Source organism: Botrytis sinoallii (assembly GCF_014898435.1).
Source record: "Botrytis sinoallii strain Bc 23 chromosome Unknown BSIN_009, whole genome shotgun sequence".
Classification (NCBI taxonomy): Eukaryota; Fungi; Ascomycota; class Leotiomycetes; order Helotiales; family Sclerotiniaceae; genus Botrytis; species Botrytis sinoallii.
Window position 1 is genome coordinate 576,602 of NW_024066036.1, and position 12,201 is coordinate 588,802.

The following is a 12,201-nucleotide window of genomic DNA, read 5'->3' on the forward strand; positions in this document are numbered from 1 at the left end:
CGATTCAATTTCGCGTCATCCCATCGCATTTCCCCTTCCCGCTCTCCTTCCCGTCCTATTCTCCTCCCGCCTGTCCATTACAGTCCCTACCGGCCCAGCATCCAACACAAACAGGTATCAAACATAAAACATCAGATGAACTCATCATTGTAATCCTATTTAATGTACACATACCTGTACATTCTTACATAGACATATGCCCCAGTACACCTCAATACGTATATAAACACATAAACAACTATCGACACCGAATTAGATGAATATAGTCAGTAAGTGAGTGATATTCCCCCCAGAAAAGGATATCACAGCATCCTCATCCTCATTATATTCAAATGCACATTCGCATACATGCATACATGCATACATGCATACCGTGCAATCATACAATCATGCAAGCCATTGTAATATCACCGTTGTTGCCTATATCTGTCGTGCGTTTACACACAAGATATATACCGAATTCAACCTCGCAAGAGTTAGTTGGCAGGGTAGACTACATACCGGTAGGCTATGGTACGAGCATAGGGCTGAGCCGGTTGCTAGTGATGCTTTAGTGTTTTTGATGAAGCTTGAGTAAGATGATTTATAGTAGTTTATTTGATTTTTGATATATTACTTAGCGCGCTAACTAACACTAATATACTAAATGAGGTTCATTATTAACAGGAGTTCTCACTCCCAAGTGTCCCCCCTAGATTATAAAAATGATTTTTGATGAATCGATACTGTGCAATATTCTTTCCGTCGACCTATTCGGCGCCTTTACGCCAATCTTGTTCCATTTGCTGATTTATCCCATCCCTGTATCCTGTATTCTTTCCCATCCTGTAGTTCCGTAGCAGCCTCATAAAACAATATTATTTGAGCCTCAATAATCTCTCCATTTCCGATCGATACCCAAGCCGATCTCATTTAATCATAATCCCAATACGAAGTTCCAAAAGCCTCATCACGCTCGTCGTGTTCCAGCACAACCTATCTTGTCCATACCCACATCCAATGCGCCCACGTCTTGAAATTCTCCATACTAATTCCCTCATCCGGAAACTCTAGTCTTCCCTTTCTCTTCTCACTCGCTGCTTGGATCGTGTTCCTCAAATCATTTGATCTTTCCGGGCCCCAATTTCGTATTTTCAGTCCATGTTTATTAATTTTATAGCCTATAATCAGAAGAATAAACACCGGGATCTGTTCAATATTAGTTCAACAAAGTCAATAGGAGAGCCAGGGAAGCTAAAACATACAGATACATAACTCGCAATGAATCTTCTAACATCAAAAGGTCTTTCAAGGAATGCAGAAACACCGTTAAAAGTAACGAGAATAATACATGCAGCCATACCGTAAAACCCTTTAAGCCATTGACCGTGTGATTTGTATGGGTAACGGGGATGATCGCGGTCATAATGTGCTGCTTGCCTTTCCGATGCATTTCCATAGAGTTTGGTATCTTCGAGCCTGTCATCTGTGGCGTTAGTCGGCTGCATGAATGAAACACTAACGGTTGGAAAAAAGCAAGAGGAAAAAAGGAAATTGAGACATACGTCCGAAAAAATCCGAGATAAGTAGCACAAATCGTGGCGTAGACGATAAGAATCGAAGAAGTGCAGTTTGATGCCAATTCACTTAGTCGCTATGTTTCCTAATTAATTCTCAAAGTATCGAAATAAAAGGATGGGTATAGGTACTCACAATTGCAGTTGTGCCAGTCCTACCCATGAAAGCCACCAGAGCCATAGCAGCCGTTACTAATACCGCTCTGATTGGAACCCCCGATCTAGTTTGCCTTAATCTCCTAGCAATAAATTCCGGTCCCGCCTGATCCTGTAAAGCCAAAGTATGTAAGACTCTCGATGCCACATACATAGAATTGATGGCGCAAGTAAAGGATGCAAAAGCGAAGATGGCGTTGAAGAAATGGGCCAGAGCTGGTAGTCCCGCTTCGACGACTGCGATAACAAAAATGGAGTGCGCGCCAACCGATTGCCCCTTTCCATTGATGAAAGGATGAGTATATGGCACTATAAAAGATGCTGTAATCATAGCCATGGTGTAGAGAGTGACGATACGAATGGAAATCTTTCTTGCGGCCATTTTCATGCTCTCAGCATTAGCAAGCGATTTTGACTCTGCGGCAGTTGCTGCTACAATATCCATTCCAGTATATGAGAAGATTACGTTAATGATAGTTGTCCTGTAGAGATGATCAGCTATCGATAGGCGCTGGAGATCGTGATTCGACATACCACATCCCAAGGAATGAGCCAGCGGGGCCTTCAATTTTTCGCTGCAGGTTTCCTTCTTCATCTCGAACGGAGTAGGCGTGGTTGAAAAATCCCCACGGATGACACCAATCTGAACATATTGAATCAGTGAAAAAGCATAGCACTTCGCGGTGATGAATGCTCACATTTAGAGTTTGGGGGTGATGTATAATAAGCATCTGAACTAGCTATCGGGGCGTCAGCGCACAATAGTCAACAAAAGAATACTGTACGTACGTTGCTTAGTGTCAAGAATAAGCATCAAAACAATGACCATTGTGATAAAGATGATCTTGATGCAACCGAAAGCATACTCTAATTCTCCAAAATACTGTGCTTTGATCAGTAGCGGTAATGATTAGTGGGTGCTGCTGAATACTCACTTTGACAGGAAACATATTGATAGCAGTAACAATTATTAGGAACAATCCAATCCAAACAGCAGGGTCGACACTTTCCCCAATTTTCCAAGCTAGAAATGTTCTTCCATCATCATAATGAAATCCAAGAGTTCCAGAAACAGCAACTAGTTCTTCTGCGGCAGTGACAGCCCATGCAAACCTTCTGATCGTCAATATTCTCTCTCGATTTGTATCATGATTGAGTTTGCTCACCAATACATCCACCCAACAGCAAACCCAACGCCGCGATCTAAGAATCTTCGAGGAAACTCCACGACTGGGGCATTGACAGGCATAAGAGCAGTCATTTCACCTAAGCAAGATATAACAGACGAAACCACTGTTCCCATAATAATGTACGCCATGACGGCGCCGCCTGGCCCAGCTCCAGCAAGAGATCGACCACTACCAAGAAAAAGTCCATTTCCAATTGTCCTGTAGCCATATTACGTTATTGATATGCTTGGGTAGAATTTGATTTGGAGAAACGTACCCAGAAAACGCTATCATCTGGCACACGATATACGTCGTTAGCCATTGTTTCTGATAAATAAAAGTTCGGCTATAGCTTAGCAACTCACGTTAATGTGCCGTTCACCAAGTGTTCTCCTGATGATAATTAGTGGTCGCAAAGATTAATTGTTACAGATTAGCGCACCATAAACTCTCCCCTCGGCGTTCCCGACGGTCTTCAGGGTAATTGGGCTCTGCATCTGGACTTGTCCGACTTCGAGTGTGATCGATATCGAATTCGAATATTTGCGGTGGAATCACCGCTTCAGGTTTTTCATGATCCATCGTAACAACGTTGCGGTCGAAATTTCGAGTCAAAAATGTTATGACAATTCGCGCAAAAGAGGTCGAAGGAATCAGGGTCGCCCAGAATCATATATATCTGCACTGCCTCGATGTAGACAATCCTCCGCATTATTTAGCCCCTGTACGGGCGGAAGGTCTAATGTAACCACATAGAAGGGACCACTAATTATATGGCACAAAGCTGGTGCCTACTTACAGGGACCCCCGCATCCGCTGCTCTTTTGAGTAGTACTTTGTTTCAACCTCGTGACAAAATATACTCCTACAATATGGTTACAATGTATAAAACCGGATAAATATGAACCTCAAACAGGAAGAAAACACCGATTCTCAAACTAACCAGTCAAATACAGAAGATAAAGTTCTGGAATAAGATCAATCCCGAAAAACCTTAATGTCAGATTTATTTTTGAAGCCGGTTCTTTCGTCTGGAATTTCCACAAGAAGAACCAAGTCTGTGCTATCCTTGTGGACTTTCAACCAGCATTTTCATTGATCCTTAAAGTGGGTTACATTGCATTTGATAAACCCTGATACCGGTTGGGGTTTTCAGCCCTCCGGGTGGCCAGATAGTAAATGATCCAATGGTATACAGGAGATACGAATAGACGAAACGGTCTGTATCCGTAGCTGAGATTGGATGACCTTCCAAATTGGATCAAGCAAAAGAGACAAATCTGGGCCAAGTCTTCCTGAACAAGGGTACTTTTTGAAAAAAATCCTATCCAAAGACCTTGCTTGAACGTTCTCTTGAAGTGACAGCGGGGCCACCACCCTTTTCATCCCTCATGGTACCCTAGCTATTACTGTAAACGGTCGCGGGTTGTGGTCGTCAGGAAACAAGCCCAATACGATCCGATCGAGTTGATGATCTTCGCCCTTCATGGTCCATTTTGACACGCATCATACTTATGATATACTCTCAAAGCTTGCCATTATTGCGGCACCAAGTTGAGGGAGTCAGCCCACGTGGCGACCAGACTGCTTCGAATCGTTGAAGCTACTACGTAGATTGAGAGCTCATGCCATCAACACACCATGCCGACTCCAGCCTCGGCCGCATCACCACAATTTACACGTCTAGCAAACATATGGAAACTCTTGTCCCTGCGCAGCGACGTCGATAATATAATATTGGAACTGGTGGGGCAGTTTTCCCTCGAAAAAGTATATTCTGATGGCGATAAGGAAACCTATCAAAATCTCGTAATAACTCTATTTGCTCAACTCAACGCCATTTTTTATATTCAACGCCTCTCTATCCCATCTGCGAAGCTTCAAAAAGATGGATGGTATTTTGGATTTCTGGCTAGCTGGGAGGTGACTCTGCGGATGATCGAATTTGTCTTGCACATTGTTATCGAAGGGCGAGAGAGTTTATGGGAGTCGCGACAACTGAGAGACAAGTACTTGGCCGAGCTGTTATTATCTGCGCTTCGTGTCCTCCAGCTATTACCACAACCACCATCCGATGGACAATCTCAATCGAAAATCGAATTGCAGAGAAAGATTCGTCGAGATAGATTTGGGCGCATTCATCGTTCACTGGAACATATGTTTGACAGTTATCCAGGGCCGAAATCATTTTTGTTGTTGGTTTGCAAAGAAATAACTGAATCGTTGCGGGGTTCGGAGCCTAACCCACTAGCTTTACCCTCGAAATTAAGGGATGAACTGCCAAATTTAGCAGAAGAATTGGTAAGAGCCACTATATTAACGTCTTACTTATGGGGCTCCGCTCGGCCTAAAGCTTTCTACATACCCTTCTAGAACCTTTTAATCAAAATCTAAGAATCTAAACTGACTGACACACTTCTTCATCTATAGTATCCATTGAACGATTGCTTCTCGACAAAATATGTATCTACTCTTATACTCGCAGATGGCTCAGGAGGAGGAGGAGGAGGAGGAGGAGGAGGTGCTGGTGGAGGTGGATGGCTCGCACAATTCCTGGCACTTCGAGACATTACTCAATTCGTCGTCGCAGCTTCGATTCAATATACGATAAATCGAGAAACTCGCGATGCATATCTTCCAGCAGCATCAGAACGAACGAGGAATGCAGTTCTACGAGCGATTGAGAATATGCGAATACCGACACGATTCTCCAAAGAAGATTTGGTCGGTACTTTTACTGATCAATATCGAATCATCCTTCCAGATACACCAGATTTGAGGAGACAGTCGATGCAGATAGAAATAGATGATAAGGAATTGGATGCAATAGATGCACTATGTATACGACTTAATGATCGTCAAATCATAAGTCGTGTGAGCGATAGGGAGATGATGCATACTATATCTGAAATTACGAAAAGGATTCTTGCTCTTGATGATCCAAGCCGGCATGCCAAATCGTCAAGACCGAGAATATATACGCTCAATTGCTCAAAATGTCATTTAGCTGGTGCCTCACAGATGAGATACCTAGAGAATCTGAAATTTCCGGTACGCCAAGTATTTTACTAGAATTTAACTTCTGACATGATTATTTGGGAAGGTTCCGAGCAACTTGGAATAGTCTGAATGTGGACTGACGCAAATGGAATAGCATGCTGACGATGATCTCTATGCTCAGTTGGAGAACCCAGATATAAATGAGGTTAGACTACCCTCAAAGACAAAATGCGTTCAATGCGAAGAACCAGTTACAATAATGCGTGAGATGGCACTTGCAAGGCAAGTTTGGGATCTTCTTGAGCCCTTTGAATCTCATGCAGATGCTATGCATCTGGAACGATATGTTCCAACATATTTCCAACTGCCACCGCCGAAAATGGATGTAACAATCCCCTATCATCCAGCCTACGGTACTTCAAGTGCAAGCAATGTGAAGATGCGCACATATGATACTGAGCCACCTTCACCCTTTCACAACAAGACAACTTTTATCTCTGCAGCTGCTCAAGATCGGTCTAGGTCTCTACCTCACACTATGCCGTCTCAAGTATCCCCTACTGTTGGTACTTTCAGCCAAAGACTAGATACCCCTATTACCCTACCTTCTTCCTCTTCTGATTTGGTATCACTGGATGGTTCGAGGTCAGGTGAAACCTCGAGAATACCAGAGCTTCGGAAAAATTCTACTACCACAGACGAGACACCATTTTCTCCAGATTCCGTTGGCAATACTTCACCAAATGACCATACCCCATACGGAATGAACTCTGAAGGCGGGACCTATTTTTTGAACCGACCAACAATGGGCCAGAGCCATTCTGATAGAAAAAAGTCAAAAGGTGGATCCAAATGGACATCGGTTTTCACTGGAACGCGAAAGGAGTCTATTCCAGGACAGTCCGTCGAAACCACATCACTCTCCTCATCAGCACTGGAGGCTCAAAGACTGGACGAAATAAACTTAGAAAGCTTAGTTCGAGTACCAAGAAAGACTTCGAAAAGCAAAAGCGCTAAAGCAATCAATATTTCTTTATCACAAAACTCAACAAATGGCCTATTCTGGACTCAATCTTTGATACAAATTTGGGATATGGGAGCATCCCCTCCCGCGATGACCCGTGTATTCCCAACGGAGAGTAGCTGTTATAAGGCATCTGTAACCAAAATGTATTTAGCTTATATAATTGGCACCCGAGATCCAAAGCTCACAGTATGTCCTTTCGGTCAATAGCACTTTCCCAACGATTTATCTATTTACTGACACTAAGCTAGCTTAGAATAGTTAACTTGCAAACATCAGCTCCGGTTGTAGAATATCCTTTACCCCCAAATCTTTGGGCAAGCAGCATAGCCATATCCCCCAACGAAAGCACCGTCGCAGTAGGCTTCACAACGCAACGGTCCTACTTTTTCAAAACCACTCAATCATCCGAACCTAGAGAGGATCGACTTCATAGTCGCATTCATAGTGAATGCGAGGACTGTCCGGAGGTGGAAACCCTCTCCTACTCTGACGATGGGATGCATCTTCTAGCCAGTACCCGAAGTGCCAAAAGCGGAGCCATCCAAATATATTTTTGGATGACTCCAATGCAATCGTCTCAAGAACTAGTCTCTTGTAGATATCATGTTCCATTACATGAGTCAGAAGATAGAGGTCTTTCGTCTGCTATTTTTCGGTCAAGAACGGGTATTGAAGAAGTTCTGGTGTGTATAACGACCTGGACACAATCCGGTGTTCCAGTCCTCGTCCATCCTAAAACAGGTCAAAAAACAGATATCAGAACTGCGCCTAACCGATCTGGAAAGTTGGGAAGTCGTATTCAATGCGCTAGTTTCTCTCCATCGGGAAAAGAATTAGCTATGGTTAATGAAAAGGGGCATTTATATTTGATCTCGGCTTTAAATTCTAGTCCATTGGACATCAGAAAAATAGCAGTTTCAAGAGAACTTACTATTAAATCTGATTCATTCGCAATGGCGTTCATGTCATTGCCAGATGAGGAGGCCGCAATTGTTATGGCATGGATTGATCCTTCGAAGGCGGACAGGGGAGTGGTTAGGAAGATTCCTTTGACTGCTGTTAGTATTTTTCTCTGTTCCTTCTTCCTCGAGAGTTCTCGTGAAGTTCACCCGCTACATCATCTCGAAAGCGTCTTTGCTTTTTTATATTCGCTCCCAAAATTATATGATACTAACACATAACAGAATGATACAACTACCACTTCACCCATCCTCCACAAATCAGAAGTAAACTCTGCAACTTCCGCGCCCAGTACATATATGTCGGGTGCAATAAATGAATTACCGGGAGACTCAAGACCAACTGAAATGGTGGCTGACGAGGAACCGATTACGAAATATAGGATGATGGGATTTGTTAAATTTCCTAAAAAATAGAGGGAAAGGACGTGGTAGATTTTGGAATGATTGGACTGAGGGAATATGAGAAGCGGTGATAAGACATGACAGAGAATAGAAGTTGGAAATGAATGAAAATGCGACGATACTGATGGAAAGTTTTCAGTGGAATAGTAGCGGATGAATCAGAGCTTGTTATATTGGTGAGTGGCTTCGTTAGATCACTGGATATATCCTTTGTTATAATTGGGTATCTAACGACACAACTAGGATATTATTCAGGTTCTTGTATTCATTAAAACCCTTGGAAAACTTGAAAGGAAGATTAAGATCTAAAAGAGTGTATGTAGGGAAATGACCAAATCTCAAATTTCAAAAAAGATGACAAATAGCTTCAACATGATAGATATGGTGATCTCGAGGTAGACACCTCACTTTTGAGAGCTTAGACGTGATGAGACCAAAAAATTGTAAGATGTAGGAATCTAGAATTTTTGGAATATCCTGTGTAAAATTACTCAATGTCTTCTCGCGATGGTGCTTGTTCCTCCTCTTTCCTTGGATATAGGGTAGTGAGATATTTCTCCACTTCTGCTTTACTTCCTCATCTAGGATTTTTGTTTCTAAGTCGATACCTATACCCAAGTGACACATCGCACTTCCTACGGTACTTTGTTTTAATATAGATGGTTAAGTAAGAATAGGAAAGCGGAATTGGTTGAAAATGAGATTAGAAGTCTAGAGAGATGAACAGAGGTAGGTGTATAATATAATACACAATACAGATATCATAATATAACTACAACTACAACCTACAACCAACAAAAACTTGAAGATTCACCTCGCTTCCCTCATCTTGATTTCCTTCTTCCTTTGCTCGAATTGGAAGTGAAAGTCATAATGAGAACATTCATGACCTTGGTTGTGATTCTTTGTCCGTAATATGTGGAACTCTTCTTGACGTGGTTAGATGGTTTGAGATTATTCTGTAAACCCTCTGCATAATGAGTTTTGGATTTCTTGCTCCATTACGTAGGTACTTATGATCGATTTTCATGAATGTAACCAAATTTTACAGAAAAAGAAAATAAGATTTACATCATCTCTTCCCATCCACTCCACTCCTCCGAGTCCCCAGAACGCATCTCCTCCCCATCCCCATCCCTATCCAATCCTACCCAAACAGCACCACAGCCCCAACAAATAACCCCACCAACGCCAGCATCTCGCCCCTCCCCACCTCCTTCCTTCTCCCCATCCCCACAGCCCTCACCGGCGTCCCCGGTTTAACAGTCATCCCCGTCTCATACACACTCCACGTAACATTCCCAATACTATTTCTCGCATCTAATCCCCACTCTACAAATCCCACATACGTGTTACTCGAGATATATACTTCTCTCCAGAGATAATTGAGCAGGGGGGAGATATCCATTGCGGTAAGGGTTGTGGCGTTGACGGAGGGATACCACGTGTATATCGTTTGTGGGACTTGTGGTTCATCGTTTACTACTGTGGAGGAATTCGAATACGCAGAAGAAGAGGAATTAGATGGGGAGGTTTGCGATACGTAGAGAGTATATGAGATTCCGGCGAGATTGATGACCGGTCTGGTGATTGTGGATGTAGTGTCGTTGTAGCCGAGGGGGATTAAGCCTCCGTAGTTGGCTTGCCAGATGGAGATTTTGGTGGCGGAGAATCGTTTGTCGAGGGAGAGGGAGGGTTCGAGATCGAGATAGATGTTCAGGTAGCAGGCGGCGATGACGGATGCGTTCAGTAGGGAATCGGGGGTGGTGGCGGAGATGGTGTGGAGAGGGTTGCCGGGGTAGAGGGCCCAGTTGTTGGTGAGGGGGAAGAGAGAGATGTTGGAGATGGGGATGGGGAGGATGGAGGGGAGATTGAGGGTTAGGGAGGGGAAGGAGTGCGGGGTCGAGATATCGGGGGAGGAGGACCAGGAAAAAGTGGTGTTAAATTGAGTTGTTGAGCCTACGCTACCGCTGTTTTCGTCGGCGAGGGAGAACTTGAGAGAGGTGAAATTAGCCTTTTCCCTTATTGTTTCATCTTTCTGGAGGAGGGAGAACAACTCACATCTGTGCATTGATATCCATCCTTATCAGTCGTTGTAATATCTGGGAAGAATGTGTATCTTCCAGATTTCGTTGTTGCATTTGTAGAATCACATATCTGTGTCGTTTGTGCATGTATCGATGGTGTGAGGAAAGGGAAGATGTAGATGATGAATTTGTATCGAGGGCTGAGAAACATTCGCAAGGGATCCACGGGGGGAAGAATAGTTTGATTCAGGTGAGAGACTAGATGACATAACGATTGAGTGAGTGGTTGGGAAATGAAATCAAAATTGACTTACACAATGGTTGTGAGAACTGCAATGAAAGACTTGGAAAGTCATGAGGACATGAATGCAGTACGTTGGGTATTTATTGAATGGTTATTAATGATGAAAGAAAGACGGAATGACTGCTTGTGACTGTCCGGCAGCAAGATGAATATGAATATAGAAGAATATCTCAAGGAGTGTGAGGAATTGAAGATAAAAACGCTTATAAGAGATACCTCCCTTGACACAAGATAATAGTATATAACAAAGACTTAAATCCTCAATTGAGCGAGAACTAGATGAAGTCCCAGAAATTGACAATGGAGAATTCAAAATTGAGAGAACCAACCAACAAGACGACAATGAATAAGCACTTTCCTCAGGAACCTTCAGTATAGCGATTGTCGGAATATGTTGACTTTTCAGAGGTCTAAATTGTTGGCTAAGAATTTCCTACAATATGGAATTTACTGCGCCTTGTAGATTATAACTGAAAGGTCCTCACTCGAGGTCTATTCAAATCCAACAGAAATTCTGATCCAGGAGACCTACGTTGTTGGTTAACCTGATACTTATTTCTATCTGTTGGTACTCGCCCCTCTTAAAGGACGTTTTCCATCACCCCACAGAGCGTACATTTGACAGAAGAACCACACGAAGAGACAACCAAGATACTTGGTCAATTTCGGGGTCTCCACGTCAAACATGTAAGATAATGTTATCCTGTGTAAATGATTGAGACGAGGTCTAGCCTCTAGGTCTCGTAGTCGGCCCATCAAACACGCCTTCGTAAGCGCCGTCATTTGTTTTGAGAAATTCGTCAGCGTTTATGTCACCGGCAAAAGTTTTTTCATCGCCTATGATATAGCGTCTTTTCAGCCCTTCATTATCTAGTCCCGTTTAACAAGCCGTGCCAGAAAAATGGATTTTATTTTAATGGACATGGTTACCATTGGACCAGGCCATACCCCTTAGGGCTCGGGCATCGAACTTATAATACATGATATATGCCTATTTAGGCTAGCACCTTCCTCTGTGCCGCGTCCTCGGACTTTTCACCACGTTTCTGGATACCGGTACCTGACTAACTACTTGGCATGAAGTTCGTTTTTTTCTTTTAGTGAATTCATCTGATGTTCATTCTTATCAGTTGCTGCGTAAAGAAGGTTCGGTGCCGAAATGATTTGTGGTGGTTTTATACGGATATTCTTTGTTTCAGGGTTCTTGCTGATAGTGGTAATTATTGAATCACGGCAACCTTACTCAGTGCCCTTCCCAGATCGAAAGGGAGCTCGTATAGTTACAGTTCTGTATTGATTGATTATTGCTTCTTAATTACTATCTTGAAGAAAGGGGGAGATGACTTCTGGTTTGATTTGAGAAATGTTTTCTCCTCATTCGAGGGAGCCTTCCAATTTTCAGTCGTACGTTGATGTTGCTGCTCTGTAAATTGTTGTGAGAAAACAAAGTGTGGCTAGTGCCTTGCTCGATGAGTGGAGGACCTACTGAAATCCACGTGATGATTTAGATAGATCAACAGATTGCTCCAGGGGATGAAAACACCTTCTTCCTTGATTGGTTTCGGGATCACATGAATCCTTTCCGGATAACCCTTTAC

At 43.0% G+C, this 12,201-nt stretch overlaps 3 protein-coding genes across 3 annotated transcripts; 1 reads left to right on the forward strand and 2 right to left on the reverse strand.

Annotated features, from left to right (window-relative positions):
* Positions 1-975: 975 nt before the first annotated feature.
* Positions 976-3,463, reverse strand: EAF02_005773 (uncharacterized protein; the record flags this gene model as incomplete). The annotated part of the gene is made up of 12 exons (XM_038901821.1): positions 976-1,188; positions 1,245-1,458; positions 1,545-1,633; positions 1,693-2,194; positions 2,247-2,355; positions 2,411-2,452; positions 2,502-2,595; positions 2,648-2,825; positions 2,879-3,100; positions 3,159-3,175; positions 3,247-3,274; positions 3,324-3,463. 12 exons carry the CDS (start codon positions 3,461-3,463, stop codon positions 976-978), a joined length of 1,848 nt encoding a protein of 615 aa, XP_038758038.1.
* Positions 3,464-4,522: 1,059 nt separating this feature from the next.
* Positions 4,523-8,284, forward strand: EAF02_005774 (uncharacterized protein; the record flags this gene model as incomplete). The annotated part of the gene is made up of 5 exons (XM_038901822.1): positions 4,523-5,182; positions 5,312-5,932; positions 6,036-7,094; positions 7,157-7,966; positions 8,093-8,284. 5 exons carry the CDS (start codon positions 4,523-4,525, stop codon positions 8,282-8,284), a joined length of 3,342 nt encoding a protein of 1,113 aa, XP_038758039.1.
* Positions 8,285-9,419: 1,135 nt separating this feature from the next.
* On the reverse strand, positions 9,420-10,510 carry EAF02_005775 (uncharacterized protein; the record flags this gene model as incomplete). The annotated part of the gene is made up of 2 exons (XM_038901823.1): positions 9,420-10,265; positions 10,334-10,510. The coding sequence occupies 2 exons, from the start codon at positions 10,508-10,510 to the stop codon at positions 9,420-9,422; spliced, it is 1,023 nt and encodes a 340-aa protein (XP_038758040.1).
* Between the last annotated feature and the right edge of the window lie 1,691 nt (positions 10,511-12,201).